The sequence below is a fragment of the Struthio camelus genome, chromosome 1 (assembly GCF_040807025.1).
Source record: "Struthio camelus isolate bStrCam1 chromosome 1, bStrCam1.hap1, whole genome shotgun sequence".
Classification (NCBI taxonomy): Eukaryota; Metazoa; Chordata; class Aves; order Struthioniformes; family Struthionidae; genus Struthio; species Struthio camelus.
The window spans coordinates 94,064,926-94,088,058 of record NC_090942.1 but is presented as its reverse complement, the minus strand read 5'-3'; the positions used below and the strand labels follow the sequence as shown (position 1 = coordinate 94,088,058).

Genomic DNA, 23,133 nt, shown 5'->3' with positions numbered 1-23,133 from the left:
GGAATACAGCAATGCATTCATCCCCAATCTGCTGGTAGCCTGTTCCAGTAATAGGGCTACATTTAGAAGCTCCCCTCCATTCTGGCTTCCACATATGAAGAGCTAGATGGCCTTTCAGCATGCTGTGGCCTGCTGTAGTCTCAGCAATACAGTACAGCAAACACACCTTTCAAATACTTGTTTGTGAAGGCTATTGGATCATCTAAACTGGAGATGGCAGATAATTTAGTATCTAGTTCAAAGACTGCATGAGTGTTTCAAGTACTCAAGGTTCAGCAGCTTCATGACAGCTATCCCCAGCAAGCTGAGTGATCCAGTCAAATAGTTACATCTGTATATATCTTCTTGCTTCACTGTGAAGCTTCTATGCAGATAAAAAGCTTTAAACTTCCTGTGCCTGTACAGACTCCACTTAGCAAGAATTTCTGCTGCCTTCTCCTACCAATAGCACTAAGTGGGGTTGACGGGAAAGGCTGGGGAGTAAAGAAAGTTAACAGTTTTGTCTTTTCAGTTCTGGGTTCTCCTCGGTACTATGTTCTACTGGAGCAGAATTGAATACTGAAGGTCTGATGTCCTCCATGTTGTCCTGAAGCACTGAATGAAACTGCGTTCATTCATCTCCTGCTCCATTCTTCCTGGGCCACTGAGGATTTTAAAAATTTCCCACTACCTCTCCCATACTATTTTTGCCCCTCCAAAAACTTGACACACTGAGGTGATGCCTACAGGAAAGAATCTTCTTGTCCGTTCTTTGCCTCTTGTTCTGTAGCCTTCATGCCTTGTGGCTGAGACACAATCCTTTTGCTGTGTAAGAAATCCTTGGAGCATAAAATAAGAGATGATCCGATTTGTTCTATGATGATATTGGAAAGGAAGATGTCCAGTTCGTGTATAGTTGCTCCAGAAAAGTATCTCTCTAAAACTAGGTTGAATGTAAATTACAATGCCAAAGGCTGTGGCATGGGCTAGGTGAGCAAAATGGTAACCTCCTGTGGCCAATAAAGATGGATGCTGCAAGGGAGAAGACTGCAGAGCTCTCTGATATATTTTATCTTTCTACTTTTTTCCTGGTCTCTGTCACCCCTTGCGTTAGAATAATGCAGATTCTGTAAGAGTTTAAGTGTGTCAGCAGCGAAAGCATGTCACAGATAAAGAGTCTGTTGCTAGTCAAGCCCAGTAAAAGGCTAGCTTATTCCTCTGCCATATGCTGCCTATATTCAAGCCTACCTCTTGTCACTGATGAAACTCTGCATGCACTCCTACCTTCAGAAGTGCCAGTCCATGAAATGCTCTTTGCTAACAATGACTCTTTCAAAAAGCTGTATGTACTTTGTACAAAATTTCACACGACCAACTACAATGTGTGCAGAACACAAGTGCTCTGTGCTGTACTTGGCTTTGCAGAACTGGCTGCCACATCCCTAAACTACCAGGCTTCCTGCTTCAGCTAACTGCATGCATATGGTCATGTCCCCTGTGTACTCCTCCTTCCACACCCCCAGATCAGGTGAAACAAACTGCAAATAATGGCGACAAGTAACTCCTGTGAAAAATGCAAGCAAGAAACTGAGTGAACCAAATCTGGTCCTTGCATCAAGAGTTAATAACTCAGTTCAACAGAGGCTGTTTACTTTGGCTCGGACTGATCTGGTGTCTTTCCTAATGAATGCTTGAGCAGTTACATGTGTTGTGTGAAATATGCTCCTGTATAGAATGTTTTAAGGTGAAACCTCTTCTTAATGTGTACTGGGCCAGGCTGTGAGAGCTTACCAGTTGCCTTGAGTCTTCATTTTTGTATATTCTTCAAAATACTAATTAAAAAGAAGTGGAAGCGAAATTTCCTTCTTGTTAAGGATCCTCTGTTCAGGAAGGAGAAATGATAAATGTCTTTATCTGGGACATCCTGGGCAGTGCAAACACAGGCTTTAAATACCTGTAACCCCATTCTGAAGATCTGAGTGCCTTGTACCCTGACAGACAGTGCTGCAAAAAGTCTGTAGTTGAATAGTCCCTTGGTGGTGTAATGGGGGAGAGAACTAGGCAGAGCTAAGAGGGTGAATAGCTTAAAGGAGAAACAGTTCCCTATAACACAGAGGGGTGGGGTTTTGTGTGTATGTGTCTTCAAAAAGGAAAATCCCCTTGGATCAGCCACTCCAGACAGGGAGAACCTGTGGAAGGCTCACAGTTTTAATGGGATGGTGACTTTCCTTAAGAGCCTGGACACTAAGGAATTGCCATAAGGACTTTCTTTCATCTTAAGCCCCTTTTTTGTGAGATAGACCATGTCAGTGGTTTGGGTTTGGTGGGTTTTTTTGTTTTGTTTTTTGTATGTTTGTTTTTGCATATGTTGCTGAAAGCTATAAATAATGTCTAGAACTAAAGAAATCTAAAGAGAACCAGAGCTTCCCTAAGTAAGTCAGCAATAGAAAAGACTTGGTTCAATGTTTCTTATTATGAACTAAAAATCTCTAGCAGAGAGAACAGAAACAGGGGAGGAGGGACAGTGTCAGTGCACACAGACTCTGTCCTTGCTTGATCAAATCCCTTCAATTGCTTCTGAGACATGGCAGCCTAGGTGGATAGTTACACACCCTCATAAAGAGCTCTTGCTTGAATAATTTCTGAAACTCAGAAAGCTCTGCAAATGGGTGATATTGAAATAGTTGGATGTGGGACCTTCTAAGGAGTAGCAAGGCCCTCTGCATATGGCATGGCTGGAGACACAGCTTGTAGGATGACGATTTTAGGGCCATTGTAACAGGAAATCTCAAAATCTTATTTTCTTCCTATTTTTTTGCTTCAGACCCTGTAGTCTTGTTCTTACATCCTCCTGCCTCTAAATGTGGCGTCATTATGGCACTGCTCTCAATATAGAAAATGTACTATAGGGTTTTGTAGGCTGAACTGAGGTTAGTTTGAACAGCCTGTTGCAGTATTATCTTCACCAACCAGTTGCAAATGATTCTATTGACCTATGGCATAAATAGCAGTTTGAGCCAATTAAGTTTGGTTCATCAAATTTGCTTTCTGCTTCTTGAGTCTTTAGCTCACTTGACACGTTATGATTTGTGTTTTATGAAAATAAAGGCTGTGAGGAGCAAGTAATCTGAGCAATAGTGGATCTATGCAAAAGTACCAAGCAAGCCACAATGCAACCAGAAAACCCCATCTTTATCTGCCTGAGCTAAGGAGGGCAAAGGAGACCGGGCTGATGGCAGAATGATGTTGAGCAGGCTTGTAAAAAATTCTGCCCAATTTTTTCTGGTTTTTCAACTTTTGAAGGTTGATCCAATCTCTGCAAGTCCCCTACCTGGGATTCCAGTGGAGGGTGAGGAAGGAATGGGGTCAGTGAAAGGAATGGTGGGGAACGGGTTCATGTGTTGGCTAAGGCTTGTAAAGAAATCCTGCTCATTCTCAGCTGTTTGGATCACTGCCTGAGGGTATGGATGTATGCAGTCTTCAGAGCTGGCAGTATGCATAGGATGAAAACTGCCGGACTAAGACAAGATGAAGAAAAAAACATGAAAACTGCCAGACTAAGACAAGACCGAAAAAAAAAAAAAGCTCCAAGTGGGAGTTACATGCTTTGTTTGCAGACTTACTGTGTGTATTTCTTTTCTGTAGGTGTGGATCTTCACAGTTCTCTCCTGGCAGAAAAGCATATTTCAATTTTCCCATGGAGTTACCAGCTGTAATTTTAGAACATAAATTTACTGCAATATCTGGAGCTCTGAGAAATCAGAGTATTATCGAGACACATGCTTTGTTCATACTTGACTGCACAGCTTGGCCTACAAGTCAACAAGAATCCCAAATCCTTGCTGTTCCCCTCCCATATATGCAGAAACATAACCCAGTGCCTTTCAAAGTCTTGAACGTTTGGAGTTGGCAGTACTGAAATGTTTATTCCTTCAGGCCATGGGAACGTGGGTCTGCCTTTGTGTATGTTGTGCCTTGCACCCAGTTCTCCGACAGGCTTGTCTGCCCCTTCCTCTTTTCCCCTCCCTCTGGGCTGCTTGTTCTTCTTCTACATGAGATCTCTTTGTACAGACTCTCTTTCACAGGTCGTATGTCTCCTTACCTTGTCATTTCACGTACGGCACACAATGCCCTTGCCACTATGTGCTGTGCTTGCATCTGGCTACCAGCCTTACTGCATAAGCCAGCACCACAGCGTCAATGGTGTGCTATAGCCTCTGCCCCAGATGATTTATCTCCCATCTTGCTCACCGCCCTGGCATCTTAGTATTTCACATTCCTTGCAACAGAGAATTCTGCCAAAAACAAGTTTATTGGGACCAAGTATGACTTAAAACTAGCTCATAAATGAAGCCTCCTTCTCCCACCCCTTGGCAGCCCTGCTCTCTTTGGCAACTGGGGAAAGCCTCTGCAACGTGCGGTATGCTTGGAACCTCTTGCAAGAACTCTCCCTGTAATCTGAGGCATCTCTCTTTAGGAGAGCCTGCAGTGTGAGGAGTTGAGGATGACTGCTGAGGGTTTATCCTCAACAGGAAGAAAAGGTGAGGGAGTTTCTGATTATGTTAGCTTGCACGCGAGGTGAAATTCCAGCGTTGGCAAGGTCACCTGCAGTTTTGCACATTCACTAGTTGAGATAAACTCTACACGACAGCTAAGTGATGAGCAGTGATCTGCTCTGTCTCCCCAGGGCTGTTACTTACTGTGAGTGAATGCAGGACTGAAAACCTTCCATCTGTCTATTCTTACTAGATAATGCTCACCTTTAGGAGAGTATTGTGGCTGGCACAGATACTGAAAAGGGTAAAGCCACTTCAAATAACCCCTGCAGCATATTTGATGCTTCTGTGAATTAGCTCAGTCTTTTCGCACTTCTCTTATGCGACTCTCTAACACTTGGTGTTTAAAACAAATTGTCTCATGATACAAAAGAAGGTGAGTAAAGCACTTTGTGAGCACCTATTTTTGATGATCTAAACTTCTTCCTGACTGTTACGAAGAAGGAAGGAAAGAAGTTGTTAGCTGACACTTTTCAGACTGTTTCAGCTCTGTCTTATGGCTTGGGGATTTTTTTTTTCGTTTTCCTCTTCAGGTTTTACTTATCTGGAATCTTTCACTGTTTAATAATAATCATGTGTGTTACTCTTTTTTCTCCAGGTCTGGTTGTTCTCATGTTCCTAATCGTTTTGGTTCCTTCTTAAGCAGCTACTGAGTTTTCTTTGAAGTCATTTCCTCTCACTGAATTCAAATATTTCCAGGTCTTTTAGATAAAGGATTTAAGTGAAAGAGAGATATGCGCTCCATGCAACAGATGTGCTATGAGAGAAAACAGGTCCGGTTTAAAGATGAGTCTGGACCTAAAATTCAGGATGGAGTTCCTATGAATTTTCTACATATGCAAAACCTAGCTCCTCTCGCACTGCTGTTTGCAAATAAGACACAAGAAAATAGCTATCCATTTTTATCAGGGAATGAACCTTGTTTTAACACTCTTGCTCTCTCCAGCTTTTGGGATCTTCAGGATCCGGCCAGCTCTGAGTTTTGCAGCTCCTGCTCCTTTCTAATCCTTACCTCCAAAACTGTTCATCCCTTTACCCCTGTGGAGACACAACATATTCTTTGAAGAGTTTTTCCTGCACAGGCAGAAAATGAACTCAGAGAACTCACTGCATTTCTCCATCTTAGCCACTATGGTCCTGCTCTTGTTGTTGTCGTTGCCTTGTTGCGGCCTAAGTCTCCCCCACTGGGCTAAATTTCTTCCTTGCACTGCCTGCCTCTCCTTTGCTGCCAGTCTACCTTTAGCTCCATCCAGTGGGACGCCTGCTGGACATGTCCCATTGTCCACTGTTGCATGGACTCGTGTGTTGCAAGAAGGATGCATGAAACACTGGTATTGGGCTCTCTTTGGTGCTGGGTTAGCTTGTCTCCTAGTAAACAGCCACTTTGGGAGTTTGTTTAAACTTGCTGACTGACTGACTTAGCTGAAAGTATCTAGGATGCTATAATTGGTGCTTCCAGTACAACTCACACAGATATGCATCCTGAGTCAGACTTTCAAACCTGTTGTGATGTGAAAACAGGCAAACAGGCTTCGCTGATATTGTGTTCAGGCATGTCCATGTATTAAAATATGCTGGTTTGGGGCACAATTCTCACTGGAGGATGTACAGATCTTAGTGCACCATTTGCACTAATTTCCATAATCATGGGAATGCTGGGGGCAGTTTGGGATTCTCCTCTTCTGTTATGGCCAAGTCATTATTAGACTCTGTGGCAAAAGAATACAACAATACAGTTTCTTGTACAGCACTCATAATTAGCTAGGGCTAACAACAATTACAGAGTTCAACAGACATGCCTTTCTGTCCTACTTTGTGTGCCAGTTGCCATGGTAAGCAGGAAGCACAACCCAGGCATTTTCCTAAAGGGAAACTGAAGTCATGGAGGAGGTAGGAAAGGGAGTCAAGTCCTGGGCTCAGCTGTTGAAAAATGAAAAATGTATTTCTTTAAACTTAATGATTCTTCTGCCATTGGAGGGGAATAAAGAGCAGGTCAGACTGCAGATATGCCCACTGAGGTTACAACCATGAGAACCTGCATCTTTTTTCTTCAGTGTGGAATAAGGGACAGCTACTAACAACGTCCACTTCCACACTAAGTTCAGAGACTGAAACAGTGAGGGACTGCAAGAACACAAGAGAACCAGGAAATTGAATTCACAGTTTTGTTAAGCTGCTTATCCTTTGCAAATCAACAGAACTGCACACACAATGCACCAAAGGATTCGTAGTACCTTCTCTTGCTCCACCTTAGCTTACCCTCCACAAGTGCTGGGATCCCAAAGCATTTCTAGCCTCTACTTTCTGTTTCTCTACATTCTTGCAGACAAGGCAGAGTTCTGCAGGAGCTGTGCTATATGGGATGATATGGTTGTGCATCACTGAAACTTCAGCCTGGCAGAACTAGAAATGGTAAGAAGAAAAATGAATTTCAGCCTTGGAAACATTAAAGCACTTCAGATAATGGTAATTCTACAAAAGTCTCCATGCCCTCCCTTCATTTTCAGAGCCGCTGAGCGGCAGCAGCCTGCATTAGCCTCAACAAGAAAAACATGTGCTGAACCCCCACAACTAAAACCCAGACAAGACCAGCTCAGTTTCCTGGCCACTCACATGAGAAAACAAGGGCTCAAACTTCATGTCAGAGGAAGACAGATGCGTTTGTTCACTGTGTTCATAAAGCAGATCGAGGAGAAAGAAAATGTTTCAAAATATCACTAGGGCACAGGTCTGTTTCTATAAAAACTCCAGTTTAATCTCATGGCTGAGACCTGGCAAAACATCTGTTTTTGTGGGTGTTGTTTTTCTTTTTTTTAAGCAATAAGGCACAAAGGCAGGCAAGTCCACACAGAGAACAAAGCTTAACAAAAATACAATCCATCGAGGCTAGCAGGAGAAAAAACCAATAACCAGTGTGGGTACATGGGGGACAGTCCTTTTCACAGTGTCTGATTTCCAACCCTTCCCTTGACCTGGCAACAAATTAGTATTTTGAAGGGGACCAGCGCCTCTGAGAATAAGATCCAAGATCTGGGCTAGTGCATGAAGCCCTCAGGAAGCACTTGCATCCCGCTTTCCTTCCTTTCCAGTCCTGTGAAAGTCCTACTCCAGCTCCAACTGAACGCAATGGCAAGCTTTCCATTCCATGCTTGGAGCAGGATTAGTTAGTTATCAGCAAGCCTTTACATGGATTGGGAGCAAGCAAAAGCTAAACAGAATTGGAATCAGCTACAGCTTCTCTCCAGCCCCTATATATATTTTTTTTTCCCTAGAGATTGAGGGAATCAAAAGGGACAACTGCAAAACCTCAGCATGCCCAGAAAGGAATATGTGCTCCAGTAGATAGTTTTCTTTTTCAAGGACTGGGAGAGAAACTGGTGGTGGAAAGCTAAATCAGTTCTTGCACCCTGGTCTCCCCTGATCTCACCTCTCCTCTCTCAGGACCTGATCCTGCTCAGGAAAGTGTATTCAGGGCCTCTGCCCACCACAGATTAGCCATAACTAATTAGCTTCTCCTCCCTGGGCAAAAAGCCATTTGATCTCTCACCCTCAGTGCTAGAAAAGTTGCAGCAGAAACAGTTCTCTACATCTGCCCAAGTTTCACAGATGTGCAGGATTCTATTTAGACAATTCCTTCATTTTAATTACATTTCCTTTTTAATATATTTATATAGAATGTTCTTTTTATATATATATGTATAAAAATTTAACACAATATTCACCACTAAAGGCATTTCAGAATTTGTAAAGAAAGAAAAAAGATTGATTGCACCTTTTGGACTCTGGACGAGGGAATCGCAGACCTAAGTGCCTCTAAAGCCCTAAAGGTGAAAAGAGAAGTGCTTCACTCTTTATTAAAGGATAGGATGGGAAGGGCAGCCCAGAGGAATGTCGTTTATAAGGTAAAATACAATCCTCATTTCTGCTCACCCTCTCTCCAATGAGGCAGCTCCCACAAGAGCTAACACCTATTCACGTCATTCCTTTCCAGCTGGAGTTTCCCAGCTCAACCATTTCACACTGAGCACTTCACACTCCTGCACTTAGCAGAAGCTGCACAAAACCCCTTTTTACATGGGTAGAAGTGAAATTTAGCCACCTTTCTTGTCTCCCATTGCTAGAACTGCTAGCTACTAAATCATGACTAAGGTCATCTGCAAACTCAGAAAAATGGCCTTTACACTCTTCAGAGTCTCAGGAGAACTGAATGTTCTCCAGGGTCTGTGGAGTGACCCTTGCAGACTCTGCAGAGGTCTCCAAGTGATGCACGATTCTAATCAGGAAGATCCTTTCTGTAATGCCAAGAATAACCAACTCACCTCTTCCTTATTCAAAAACATCAAATTCTGGGCCAGACCCGCCTCCCCTAAATCTGTTCTATCCTTCTCAATACTTCACAGGAAAACCCAAACAAATGCAGGAACAAGCGGAAAAAAAAAAAAGAAAAAAAAAGAAAACCTTTCTCAGAACCTCCAGCTTTGAGGGGGTTGTGTTGGAGGGCAGGAGTTTGGTATCCCCAGTGTACCACTCCAAAACCCCAAACTTCAGAAGAGCTTCCAGTCTGGTTCAGTCTGCTACTGCAGGGTGGCAGAAGTCAGCATAAGGGCTCTAAAGTGAAAGTGACATCAGGCCTGACCTTGAAGCTGATCTCAGAAATGGCTTAATAAATTGAGGTCTCAGGAGGCTGCAACCACACAATCAGCACCACTGAATGGGAGATGACTTCTGCTTTCTGGCTTTGTGCAGCTATATTAAGCCGTGGTCCTTGAAGCCAACAGCAACGATCAGTGTCAACAGGAACCCACTATCAAGCATTACAAACTCTACGGAAGTTTGGGCCTGGAGTTGGGCGTGGTGACACCTGTGCAACAAACTAAGCAAATACTCCCAGTTCTGCAGGATCTAGGGCTTTATCTCAGCTCTCTTGATACAAGTCCAGTCATGACCACACGCCATAGTGATGTGCTTCTGTTAAGTCCACCTGGCTAAGCTTGTGGAATTTTGATATATCAGCTGAAGGGTGGAGCTGGAACTATAAATGGAGATGGGATCAACCTACAAAATTTAGATCTCATTTCAGAAACTCTGGTTAATTAAAATCCAGGACCGGGATCAGAGCTCAAATTCTGAAGCATCTTCAGAAACTACGGTCTGGATCCAGATTTTAGTTGAGGCCAATATTTAGTATTAAGTAAAATTTTCTAATAATTGTCTTCTTGCAGGAATTTCAACATTACAGCAACAGTGTTATTACTTAATGGAACACAGTCAAGAATTAAGACAGAATATTTATACACAAGTTGTCAGGACCTCTTTTCTTGCTCATAGATCAGCTTATATGAGAAAAAGGAGGGAAGAAAAAAAAGGATGATTTTAACATGCCACAGCTTCATCACATTTTCTTTTTCTTTTGACACTTTACTTTCTGAGTCTAACTGGCTCTGTTCCAAATGCCTTGGCAGTCAGAACTTCTAGTAACTGAGAGGAGAATATAAATCCATGCCCAAAGCAAACCATGTCATTGACAACACAAAATTTGGGCACCATTTCCACTACAATTACATTCTGTAAAGCCTTACCATAGTACCTTGTATCACACCTTTCCAAGTCATTTGCCATTAATTCTCCTGTGGTTCTTAAAAGCTTTCCCATGAGACAGTAAAAAAAGGTTCTTCAGTGCCATGTAGAGGCAGCACAGAGCTGTACTAACTATGAGGAACACGGAGGACTAGCAATCCCCTTGTTATAATGGGAGGCTGCAAAGGGATTTTATGCTCTGGGAGCAGCATAATACAATTGTTATACAGCTGCATATTCTGGACCTGCCCTCCACTGTTTGCCCCAGTAAAGCACTTGCTGACACCTTTGAGAGAACATGAACCCAAACAAGAACTCTAGGTTCTTTTCAGAATTAACATTCTACCTGAACAAAACATGGAAACTTAGTTCTCTACTCTGTTCCCTCTTATATTGCAAGTGCAGAATACAATGGGGACAATCAAATATGCAACTGGTGACAGGGACAAAGCCTGCTGTTTTTTCACACTCCCTTTGGATAAAACAAGAGAATACGCAGCTGAAGATTTATTCCTTGCATATGTGGGTGCAGAACTTCTCAGAAGTACTCCGGCATCTCTCCCCTCGAGAAATCAGAGAGTGAAGAGAGAGCAGTATCAAGAATCTGGGCCCTCCAGCCCCAATGACGCTAATTAAGTGGCACATTCAATACAGACCATGGGCTGTTTACTACAAATTTGAAAATGCCAGCACTGCAGCAGCCTTTATCAGATAAAGATCTAAACATGCAGACATTGGGGCCTTTTGACTGACACCCACTGGGGTGGCTGTAGCACTTCCTACCAGCCGCTCAGTTACTGCTTAAGCTATAGCCCATAATATCCATCAGAAGGCCTACAGACTGAAAGATCTCCATGAATGATGGCCCCTACAGGCACCGTTACAGGGACAATGTCAGTGCTGGCAGCAACACCTGTGTTCCCATCTCCTCCATAGTCACTAGTGACATTTAAATTGCAAAGACAGCATGGGCTGTACCTGACTTTGCAATCGCTCGCAGTCACGTACTGGGCAAAAGATGAGCCTGCAGCTAACTCGGAGTTAGAGGCTTTATAATGGAATCTTTAATTCTATTCCCATGGCAGCTGGTGCTTATATGAACATGTATTTGCCTGTAATGATAACGACCCTTCAGGAGCCAGTTTAATTCACTTCAAATCTCCCTCTCAGGATATTGTTCATGATCTGTTCTGTGGTCCCACAAATCATCCTCTTTCTTTACCATACTTTTAATCAGTTTGAAAGCATTGCGGGGCAGGGAGGTGAAAGCCAGCCATACTCTCAAAGAAACTGTAAAATCACAAGGAGAGGAAGTTTAAAGGAAGAAGAAGCACCTGGGGACATGCCACACAGTGGTAAGGGTCACAGACATGTCAGTCAGGGTGCAAGAGGGCAACAGCCCAAGGACATGCACATCAGAAGATCCTCTCTTTTCTCTGCTGATAGCAGTGTGGAGCACAGCTGAAGATAGTTAACAAGGGTGTCATCTAGCTTTAAGCAATGATGACAATAGTTGATACTGGCCTTTGTTATGACCATATCTTCGCTTTCACTGATACCAGCCTGAGTACCCTCTATCACTGGACAGCCAGCTACACACTCCCTCACACCCAAATCCTGCCTGCCAAAAGTAGGTGTGGCTGAGCACAATAAAATTTATGAGCAAGATTTGGAAGATTAAAAAAAACAACTAGGCCTTTTCTATCCAGCTGCTTTTATTCCAGCCCTTGCACATGCTGGAAAGAGCACACCTTTGATTCAACAAAAGACCTGGAGGCAACACCTTCAGATTGTATGTTTGCCACTGGAACAGCCTTGTGTAACTCACACTGTGTGTGACTTGGTCACACCTGCTTCACCTTCTGCTTCACCTTCTGCTTCAGCTATCACCAATCTACACTGTTTACTTATCCTATCCAAACCAGCCACCCAAGATGGTTAGGCACGGTACTGTAATGGTGGTTGGGGAAAGAAGGAAGGATGTCCCAAACATCTAGACTCATCTCCTTGGCAGGTGTGTGCCCCTGCAGCCTGAGCTGCAGTTCTTTGGAATATCGTTCCTTCCAGCCCTGTTTTCTAATTATTCCAGGATTAATTGTTCCTTTTTTTTTTTTTCCGTAGAGAGGATGAGACTTTCACAGGGAACAATAACGAGGAAAGGCAGATTCCTTTGGACTGTCTTACAAAAAAGCAGAATGTGAGAGTCTAGGAAAGGGTGAGAAAGGGAATGAAAAGGGGAACACAAAAAGCTTATGACCCCCCCAAAATGTTTTGCAGGAGACAGTAAAGGCTTTGGGTCCTTCTTGCACAGAATAGTTATGACAACAGCAAGAATGGCAACAGAGTTCGTCTTGGTGTAGACCATCCCATCCACCAGGGACAAGGAGTAACGGAAGCTGTTGCTATTCAATCTGCCTCCCACTTCGTCCATCCAGAATCACAGAGCGCCTCTGGGGCTGGTAAAAGCAGCTGGTAGAGGTCTCCAGTCTCTGGCCATTCTTGGGGATGGTCATTTTGTTCCTCAGCGTCACCCCCTCAGGCGTTGTCCGCGATGTTTCAGACAGATCACCACAAATGGGGTTCGAGGAGGTGGTCTGAGTGGGGCTTCTTATGGGTGATAACAACACCCTGGAGTCTGCTGAAGAGGACGGGTGGTCCATAATGGGGAAAGGGGGACTGAAGAGAATCAGACTTTGGGGCCTCCCAGGCCTACATCTATAGGAAGGCTTGGAGAACCCTGATGGCCTCTCCATCTTTGAGGACTGTGGGGTGTCTCCAGCAGACTCGCCCGCAGAGGTGCGCTTCCGGCGCAGAACAGGGGCATCCAGGCCAGGGTTATGACTGGACTGAGACGGCTCCAGTGGAGAGCTGACGCTGCCATGCCATGGACAGGCTGAGTCCTTTTGAGCTGGGTCACTGTTTTCTTTCTCTGCTTTGGCTTTCTTCTCTGTCAGTGGACTCTTTGGGGGCTCCAGATGGCCCCATGCTGCTCGGTGAGCCTGCCTACCGGCCTGCTTGGTGTCTGCTTCCTTCTGCTCTGCTGATGAAGTAGCATTCTGAGCCTGCAGTGGCTGGGGGATCTGGGTATACTGAATCTTGGGTGGTATCACGGGCACAGCTCTAGCCTGGCACATCTTAATCATGAAGGAGGTCCTGACCGCTGACACACTGACAGGGGCAGAGTTACGACGGCCAGTGTTGGCGTGGGCCACTGCCAGGTAATCCAAGTCTAGATCCACATGGGCACGGAAGTGAGACCCCCAGGGAACACCTTTACTCACAGCAGGGCAGGCAGTTGGAAGGGATGGGACAGAATCACTGCATTTTACTTCCTTTTGCCCACACAGGAGGTTCCCTGCAGCAGAGGGCATGGCCAGGCTTTCAAAGGTAAAGAAATCTGAGGCTGGAAGAAGTGAATCCAAGTTGAGGGATGATGGCCTAGTCCTCCCTTTACGCAGAGTGTCTTCACCTTTATTACTCAGCTGTGATTCAGTGGCAGAGCACAGTCCTTTGGTAACAGTCTCTCCTCCCAAAGCAGTGTTCTGAGGTGTGGATAACTCCTCCTTTGTGTTTTTTGTCTGTAAAGAACAGTCCGGGGTATTTTGGTATGGCAAAGACAGCTCAGGCTTTGAGCTCCAAGGGTTTTCTTTGCTTGTGTTCACTTTCTTCTCGGCTGGCTCTGAAAGAGGGGTTCTGGAGAGTCCCTCTTGTTTGGCTGGCTCTCCCTCTCTGCTAAGGGGATACCTTGGCCCCTCAGGTTTCAAAGGCTCTTCTGGAGAACTCATGCCATTCTCATCTTGCTTAGCTTTGCCCAAGCTAGAGGGGGAGACAGGTTGTGTTTTGGGCAGCTCACAAGTCCCTGGCAGAATGTCACTGCAAGGTTGTTGCTGTTCAGTGACATTGGTGAAAGAGAATGGGATAGTCCACAGACTCATCACTGTGTCTTTACTATCCAGGGAGAGGCTGCGACTGAATCGTGGTCTAAGACAAAGGCCTGTCTCTGTTCTCTGACTATGTGGCTGTAACTCCTGTATCATCTTCTCTTGAAGGTCCTTAAAGGTGGGGGAATGGAGTGGGCTTGTGACCCACTGGTGATCCTCCCATGGCTCTACAAGTTCTAAGCTCTGCACATTATCTGTCCAAGTATCCTCTTCATCCTGGTCACCAGCATCATGAGTTCTGCTAACAGCATTACCCTCCTTCGGCTCCTGGATTCCAGCTCCACTCAGCACCTTGGAGGAGAATGCGTTCTTCCCATCAGCAGTCATTTTCTCAGGCTTCTCCTTCTGAGTCTGGAGTCTGGTGATATCATCCTTTTCCCTCTGCAGTTGGCAAGTGCTATCTTTTTCTCTCTCTGGCTCTGAACACGCCCCTTTGGAACATGAAAAATCTTCTCTTTGGGGAACCTCATTAAATTCTGCTTGACTATGAAGTTCCCAGTCCAGGGGAGGAGTGAGACATTCACTCACGCTGTCCTCCACGATTGGACAATGGTTCTTTGGAGTAGTTGTGGCAGTCGGAAGAGTACCTGGTTTCAGTAGGGCTGGAGCACAGCTGTGCTGTGTAGTCACTTCAGACTGGCACTTGCAGAGGCCATCTGATTGTTCTGTGCTGGTGGCACCAAATGCAGGCACTTGAGATGCGGTCTGTGCTGTTCGGCCTGCAGATTTCTGCTCAGACAGATTTGGAGCCTGCCCTGTGCTTGAGGAAAAGCTATCTGTTTGTACTGAAGAAGAGGATTCAGAAATTAGGCCTGTTTCTGGGACAGTTGCTGGCAAGAGCAAGAGCTCCTCTTCAGGTTCAATGATTTTCAGTTCCTGCTGTATCTCTGGCCACAGAGGTTCTAGCAGGGCATTGGTGGAGTCCTCTTCAGTCTGAAAAACAGAAGAAATGCCATGACTTGGAAACTCACAACTTATCAGAAGATATCCCTCCATTTTCCTGACAGAGCCCTCTTAGAGGAGATAAGCTCACTCTAAGGACAAGCACACTCAGGGGAAATATACACACATGCACTGCTACCTGTCCAGCAAAGGAAATATGTCTATAAACAAATGGGTTTATGGAAGAGAACATCTGAGGTACAGCCAGAATGAGGCCTGAAAAGGGGCCTGTACCTATGAGAGTAAGATGAATGAGTAGCTGGAATGTCCTAGACTCTTTCTCAGCTCTTCCCATTCAATGCTCACCTGGCCTTGCCAGAGATTCTGAATTCTCAAATCACTGCTGGCAAATGCAGCATCACACTTCATTGGAATGAATAATCTATTTAAGGATCTATGCCAACAGATCTTTAAATAGCTGTCCAGAGATGAGTATCACTATAAGGAACTTGTTGAGAAACCTCAGCTAGAGATACGGAGGAGGCCAAAAAAATGTTGGAGTGTGTAGAGAACGGAAGAGAGAAAAGAATGATTCAGGCTGTCCAGGAACTGACAAATGGGACAGCAAAAGCAGAAGGAGAGCTCAGAGACGACTGGTCAGAATGACTGGACACCTGGAGAGTCTCACATCTGGAGAGTCTCACAGCTGATAGATTGTACTGGCTGCAATTTTATAGTTACAGGAAGAGAAAACCAAGAGGGGACAATAGGTAGTTGCGTAAAGGTAAATCAACACACAGTCATGCAGACAGAAGTGAAATCGATACACGGTCAGTTTTTGACACTACTTAGCCTAGGTCACAGCCTGAGTTTCCATGGCTAGGGACACACAGTGAAACTTCCAACAGCTTCCTAGTCACCACTGTTAACACTGTCCCCCACCTTTTTTCTCACGGCTGCTTCCTTACCAGATTTCTTAAACGCAACCCTTCTTCTGCTTTAGCCTTCTGGATCTCCTGCTGGCCACAGCTGCCTTCTGAGGAGCCTTCTTTCATCTTGAGCTGCCCTTGCTCTGCCTTGTCTGCAGGGAGCGGCCCCATATGAATCTCTAAGATTGGCATTGGTTCCAAGCTGGGACTTTGTTCTGGGGATTGTTGGGGGCTCTTGCTGCTTGTGCTGCTGCTTTGCCCACATATTGTCTTCTGATTTTCTGCTGCTGGCTGTGGAGTTTCTAAGGACTCCGGTTTCCTGGCTGCCACCAACTCCTCTGGATGAGAATCTGGATTAGAAACATGAATGATCTATACAACTACTTGAGACAAAGAGTATATACCTGACAGTGGTCCCTGAGAGAAAGGAAGTTGTGCTGGTTCAACCCAGCATGAACAGAGCCAGACAGCTTTAGCATTCCTCTAGGCATAATAGAACATTCCTGTGACAACACCCACCTCCCCAGCCTCATTACTGCAGCAAACACCCATCTGGCTGGCCACTGTCAACACCCACCCCAGAACAGACTGGTCTCTTTCCTACCATATGAGTAGGCCACAGCAGCCTCTGTGCCACTGGCGCTGAGCTGCACAGTAGCTCCACAGCTGTGCTTTAGCCCAATGGGCTCCACATACCTCTCCTTAACTGGCTTTTACCTTTGGATGCTGCTGTTGCCAGGGCAGGCCCAGGTTGTTTCTCCTTCCTCTCTGGGGCCTGCTCTGTCCTTGTGTGGCTCCCCACTTCCAGGACAGTGAGAGCTGGGCTCTCGGGCACCAGAGAAGACAGTTCCTCCAGGCTGGAGAGCGAAGGTTTGTCCTTGGCAGATACACGGCAGGGGGTGCTGTTGGTGCTGATGACTGCAGATACCCGGAGGGGTACAGAGACAGCAAAGGGCTCTGAGATGTTCAATGCTTTCCTCTGGTGACGAGGGGAAGCTTCCAAAGGAAAGAGGCTGCTTGGAAAGCCTGACTTGGCAGCTGTTTCTGAGGTGTAGAACATGCGACCACTTTTGGGGGAAGTCTGCTCATTTTCAGCATCCTCTGCTGCCCGGAAGACCTTCAGCTGCTCAGGGGGTGACTTTGCCTGTGGTGCCCAGGGGAAACCTTTCCCCTCACTTAGCTCAGAACTTCCTTTGGCCCCCATGGCAGATCCTTCCTGCTCCCACTCATTCTCCTTGCTGAGGTCGTATGAGCTGCCTGTGCCTCCTGTCCGTATTTTCATCACTGGGACAAAAAACCCTCCAGTAGTCACTGTTCGTTTGAATCTGCTTTTCTCGTCCTCCCCTAGAGCAGCATACAAGGGTGTCAATGGGAAGCAAAATACTAGCAGTATCCTTTTGCTGCGAGGAGCTTTCCTCAGTCCCTCTGGGGTGGGGTCTGGCCTGGTAAACACCCGTAGTTTCTCAGAGGGACGGGGACCATAGCCACTGAACACCTTTTAGGCTCCAGCTCTGGCTGCTTCTTCAAATTCAGCAAACGGGACTGGATAGGATGCCCTTCAGTGGAAATCATCTATGAGCTTCACTAGTGGCCCTTCTGAATCAAACTCAGCCAACTTTAGTGCGGGTGTGCATTGCCCACCAAGATCACAGCCCTGGGCTTTGTTGGCTGGTTTCAAGCACTTTTCACTGCTTTATATTTTTTCCTTATAAATGGGAACTTTGTGCCCACTGTAATCAAAAAATGAATCAAAACAATCCTACTGCTAATAAAGATACAGCCAGGCACAGTGATAATTCTCAGGTGCATATACCATCATAAAAGTACATGGATAAGGGTTAAAAATGCATGCACACCAAGGTGGGGGCACGTGCCAGTGGCCATGCCATAAGCACACAAGAACGTACAACAACATGCAGCATACGTAGAAGAACAGGGTACAGCAGCCCAGTCCTTCACTCTTACAGTATAGATTATGTATCTCACCTTCCACTGGCAGGGAACACAGCGAGTCCATGCTCTTAGCGGGCCGAATAGTTGCTTTTTCTGTGGAAAACGAGTTTTAGAAATTGGCTTCAGATTCTGTAGCTTTGCAGGTTTCAGCCCATAAAGAACAAAGGCTACATATAGACAGACATACCAGACAGACATCAAAGTTACTTTCCATTTTCAAGCATGCTCTCTCTCTCTCCACACCATGCATCTTATTGCCCACATTTGTCCACACAGCTGGGGATCAGCTAGTGCTAACAACAGTTTTGCACCTGCCAGCCATGTGCAGGGCTATACTTAACCCAGCCAGCCAGCATGTTCTCTACTGTGAAACACACAAACTTTATCTCCAAAGCCATTATGCTCCATTCCTTCCCTTGTCATATAAGGCCAGTGGTTCTGAGGACTTTTTCACTAAACTGACATTAATGCCTTCTCACCTGTCATTCCCTCTAGCAAATGTTAGGTTATTTTTGCATTGCACTCCCAGACTGTTCCACTGGCATGAGCATACTCTGCCTCAAGCAAGCACCCTCGGAAATTTATGAGGGAGGGCAATAAGGAACCTATTTTCCTGGTCATCCTCACTGGACTTACACGTCCAGAAACAAGCTGTCATTTGTCACTAGACACTCTACAGGTCTATTTCTGAGAGGTTTTGGAAGCACATAACTGTTACTGCTGTGAAAAGCGGAGATGGGCGGAATGTAGCTGGCAAGAAAAACAACTTAGTCACTGGCAGCCCAAAAAGGATCGGTGGAGCTCTGGAAAATGTCTCGGAGCAAAGTTTGCTATTTACAATCTTGCATGAAGTAGGTAAGGCAGAAAGTGATTTGTTTATATAATTAAGACTTCTGGGCCTGACATTCACACGAGTACCAGAGAAACTCCAGCTACTTTTTACACTTAGATGGAATTCTGGCTACCTTTTACGTTCATATGGCATGATGTTTGAGCACTGGCTCAGTATTCCCAGAGTAACAGAACTCAAGCTGTGAAACGCAAGTCTTTTGTGACTTACGGACTTGCATGCATGGACACAATTGTGCTAAGGCACATTCTGGGTCTCAGTAGCAGGGTAATCGGTTTCCTTACATTAGTCTGTAAGCAGAGAGTACACACAAGTACAACACTAAAGCCCAGCTACTCAAAAGCCCTACTTCAGTGCCTAAATTTCTGCAGGGTTCTGGATTTTTTGTGTCCTGTCGGTGAAAATGTACAGCCTCCTGTCACGTAGTACTGTGCCTGGAACAAGGAAGAGGACCCACCATCACTGCGCTCCAAGCAGTAGTGGACATCCTTGGGTTAGCACTATTTTGGAGCACAATATTCCTTATCAACATGAGAAGGTGGTCCCACAATCAAAATAGGATGGAGAGCTATTCCGAGACCTGCATGGGCACCCTATGTGAGGCTGTCCGCCTATGCAAAACAGAGGGAAGGCAGGGGTCCAGAAATAGTTGGATCTGGCACTTGACTTCACGCTCACATCTGTTTCATATACAGCCTCTCTTGTATGTGGTGCCAGCTAATGTTGCCAACTTTAACTATTTTATTCTAAGTCTTGCAACGTCTGGTAGTGTTCCTCCAAACACCAGCTCCTGGAGTCATGAGATTATGTAAAAAACACACCTTCACACCTTCATCGTCTTTTTAAAAAGCAAGTTCCTAATCTTGGAGGTGGTAAAAAAAAATTTAGAACATAACGCTAGAACTCAAATCACTTCTTTAGGAAATTAGGTAAGAAGTTATACTTTCTTTCAAATATCACGATTTTTTTAAGTCAACTTAGTGATTCTGAGGACTTGGCTCATTATTTCTGAATGCTTGGAATTGGCACTACCAGGCAGGTTTCTAGGAAGTACAGTGCTTAAGAGATTGCAGCTCAGGAGAAGCTAGAATTTGGGATTACAGCCAGGAGGAAAAACATATTTTTCCTTGTAAATTCTGCAAAAGTAATCACTTCTCTCAGAGTGCTGAGAGCCAGGAACCATAGGAACTCATGATACCTTGTTTATCACAAAGACGCTGAACACAATTAGTTCTTTAATGCCCTTTAGTGAAAGGATAGCCATTCACCCAGTGCTGTGTAAAGAATGATAGGAGTAAGAGTCTGGCTGGGGAGGAAAAGTGGACTAATCCAGCCCAATATACCACATAGCATTTCCTAGAGCTCAAATATGACAGCTGGGCAATAGGAGTCTGCTTATCACAAGACCAAAAAGGAATATTTACTGTAACTGTCTGGCATACCCTTCTTAAGGCTGCTTCTCACCGTCACATGAAAATAAGATGTCTATGAAAGCAGGCAACAAACATGTGACTCTTCAACTAATTTACTTTTCACACCGTGTCTCAAGTCTAATGCTATAAGTGTCATGTGGATGCAGGTTGCCCCATGCTTTCGGTATCACAGGCAAAGCTGCTTGAGAGAGATACTTAACCAAAAAGTGTGTACTTACCAGAAAGCTTCTGTGGCCTTACAAAGACACTCCCATTTCGACTCAGTTTAGACTTTGATTCTGAGCCAGAACGGCCCAAATTAAATATCGACTTCCATTTCTTGGATTTGGTAGATAATTTTCTCCTGGAAGAGAAAGGGCTCAGGAGGTTACCAAACCCCAGACACTTTTGTCCTCATCGTGTCCCACAAAAGCCCCTGAGCTCTCTCACCTCAAGACTGCCCCTCTTTTCTACTCACTCCTTTTTTAATTCTAAGGCATTCAAGGCATAGCTGCACAACCAACTCTTGCTTATCTGTAAGTGATTTATCTGTCTTGCTGATTTAACCATGTCATAACTGGAAAGAATCCTGACTATTCACAGAATTGGCTGTGGCATGATGCAAACGCGGCTGTGACTGACTGGCCAACTAACCATGCCTGCCTCCAGAAGGGAGAGGTTTCTGAGTCTAGTACTCTCTTGCAACACAGCATGGAAAAACTACTTTTTAATATGTTTTTAATGATAGAATATAAGATAAAGTCCAGAGAATTCATGGAAACTATCACCTGGCATAAAAAGCTAACCTTCAAATTCCATATGTCTTATAGTTTTTATGCATTTGCAAAATAAAAGTATTCTATGATACAAATTATCTATTGATGCTTCTCAAGCCAACCTGAATTCTACCATACATGTTTCATGATCATATGTTAGTGTAAGGTACTAACAAAAAGGAAGAGGCTTAAGGGAATTAAATCAAATTCTACTAAAAATCAGAGGAAACAGGACACCAGTTCCCTATGTCTCTTTGGAAATCCCAGCTTAAAATCATGCTACATCCGAAGCCAGTTCCCTCCTATGTATATTACTGCATGAAGCTTTGTTTCACATATCTTCATACCCATTCTGACTTTCAGTGAAAGAACTCTCTTATCTTCCTATCTTGTTTTCCAGAGTTAGCTTTCTACCCCTCTACTTCTTTTCTATCAGATCAGTACTCAAATAGGACAAACCAGTCCTACAAAGAGAATTAATATCTCAGTCCTATCAGGGATAGGACTGTTCTCTTCAAGTGAGAAAGGAGAAGACAATGGAGGAGGACAACACACCCTTTTGTCTTAAGCCAGCTATCCATGTACCTCTTGCCAGTATTCTGTTAGATGGCTCATTTTTGCTTTAATATGTCAAGTGTGAAAAAATATCTTTGCTACAGCGCTTTATGGGTCAGTAGATTAATGACTCTCCTGCTGCAGAGGCTATACTCTCTTAGAACCAGTCAGTAGAGTGGGCATAGAGAAACAGATAGATAGACCAATAGATAGATAAATATGCTAAGCATCAATGCCAATAACTGCAGCAATGCGAGCTGACGCCAGACTCTTCTCAGCATAGGTGTCCTTATGTAAATATCTCTTAGTGTTACAGCAGGAGTGAAATTTTGCTTTATCCCTTTGCTCTGAGGGCAGAGGAACCTGGAGAATAATAAAGCTGGGCAGGTCAGCATCACCAGGCATGCTACAGAGCAGTCACCAGCAGGTGAAACTCTTAGGAGAGCTGCATCCCAACCTGCTCCGCACCCAGCACATGCTTAGCCAAATCCCGAGCTGACCAAGGCTGCAAAGACAATTCCTCCTACAGGAGGTCTGTGAGGTTCTGTCCTGTGGTGGGGGGGGTGAAGACTAGAGGAGCTACAAATACAGCTTCTGAAATGCTTCTCAGGATTAACTGTGTCTCTTTGGAGAAGGGCACACAACTTACTCTCTTGACATGGCTGTAAATTCATGCATGCAGGTGTTGGGGGGTCACCCTAACAAATGTCCCATTCCTGATCCTACTGGGACACTTGCACTTTCTATTTGCACTTTACATTTCTCTTGGCACTTACTTGCTCTCAGGGAGGTCAACAACTGTGTGGAAGAGGGAGCCAGTTACAGGGACAATTTCAGGCAAGCTGTTCTCTCTCCTCTCCTTCCGAGCAGGGTGGGAGGCTGACAGACTCCGGGCCTGTGCTTCTTCCAGGCTCACCAGTTTCATTGGTAGGGAGGCCGAGGGGAGGGTCAGACTTTTCACAATTGGTGTGTTCTCTGAAAAGCAAAAAAGTACATTCCAGCTCAGGGTGAGGAGAGACAAGAGCAAGAGCTTCATGTCTTTATTTGATTGGAACATCTCCTGCGGCGCGGGGAAAGGAGCGGCACGTGCAGAGAGAGAGGCTTTTGTCAGATAAGTCTTCCATCTCCCCAGCAACCTTATCCCTCAGAGTGCATTCCCAGCAGAGGCCACGCTCACCAGCCAAAGGCTGCGCTGCACAGACTTGCTGCTTCTGCTGTAGAAGCTTTAGTGTCAAAGAGACGTCCCTGCAAAACAACAGGATTCGCACGTTCCCCCCTCTTCTCTCTCCCTCCACAGATTTTGGAGCAGTTCAGTCCCTAATCCAAACCACATGCCAAGTTCTTTCTCTCACTTGCACATCTTTCTCCCTAGTTTGTCCTGGGAAGGGGGGCTGTTCTAGAAAACAACATTACTTTTACCTTCCTAATGCATTTTAGGGCTATGCAAAGGAGCCTAATTGATAGCCCTGGAGACTGAAGGTCTCTGTTTACATGGCCAGTAGCAAAGTCAGCTTCCCGTATTCCACCTCACTAACAGGCCTCAGCCCCGTCCTAAACAGACCTCCTCCAGGTGCGTGAAGGAAGTGCAGTCTCTGTAGTCCTTCAGTACTTAGCCCTTCTGCTGAAGCTGTCAGCCAGGGTGCAAGCTACTACCTGTGCAGGAGGGCTGAGTAACAGGGCACTTCCCCACTGAGAACTGGACTGGGACGATCAGCACATTCCT

At 45.1% G+C, this 23,133-nt stretch overlaps 2 protein-coding genes across 9 annotated transcripts in view; one reads left to right on the top strand and one right to left on the bottom strand.

Annotated features, from left to right (window-relative positions):
* The window catches only part of UPK1B (uroplakin 1B), a 29,571-nt gene extending 26,468 nt beyond the window's left edge, over window positions 1-3,103 (top strand). For 2 of the 4 annotated variants that reach the window (XM_068958820.1, XM_068958810.1), the window contains exon 8: window positions 512-3,103. In XM_068958820.1, coding sequence (XP_068814921.1) covers window positions 512-562 — 51 coding nt within the window. In that variant the 3' untranslated portion in view covers window positions 563-3,103. The remainder of the gene's footprint in view (window positions 1-511) is intronic. The other 2 variants (XM_068958800.1, XM_009675206.2) reach the window with 1 other exon arrangement.
* Window positions 3,104-7,264: 4,161 nt separating this feature from the next.
* ARHGAP31 (Rho GTPase activating protein 31) overlaps window positions 7,265-23,133 on the bottom strand; it is a 64,639-nt gene continuing 48,770 nt past the window's right edge. For 4 of the 5 annotated variants that reach the window (XM_009675208.2, XM_009675207.2, XM_068958736.1 and 1 more), the window contains exons 7-12: window positions 22,187-22,385; window positions 20,319-20,443; window positions 17,851-17,910; window positions 16,582-17,208; window positions 15,904-16,214; window positions 7,265-14,986 (exon numbers count right to left, since the gene is read on the bottom strand). In XM_009675208.2, coding sequence (XP_009673503.2) covers window positions 12,515-14,986; window positions 15,904-16,214; window positions 16,582-17,208; window positions 17,851-17,910; window positions 20,319-20,443; window positions 22,187-22,385 — 3,794 coding nt within the window. In that variant the 3' untranslated portion in view covers window positions 7,265-12,514. The remainder of the gene's footprint in view (window positions 14,987-15,903; window positions 16,215-16,581; window positions 17,209-17,850; window positions 17,911-20,318; window positions 20,444-22,186; window positions 22,386-23,133) is intronic. The other variant, XM_068958719.1, reaches the window with a different exon arrangement.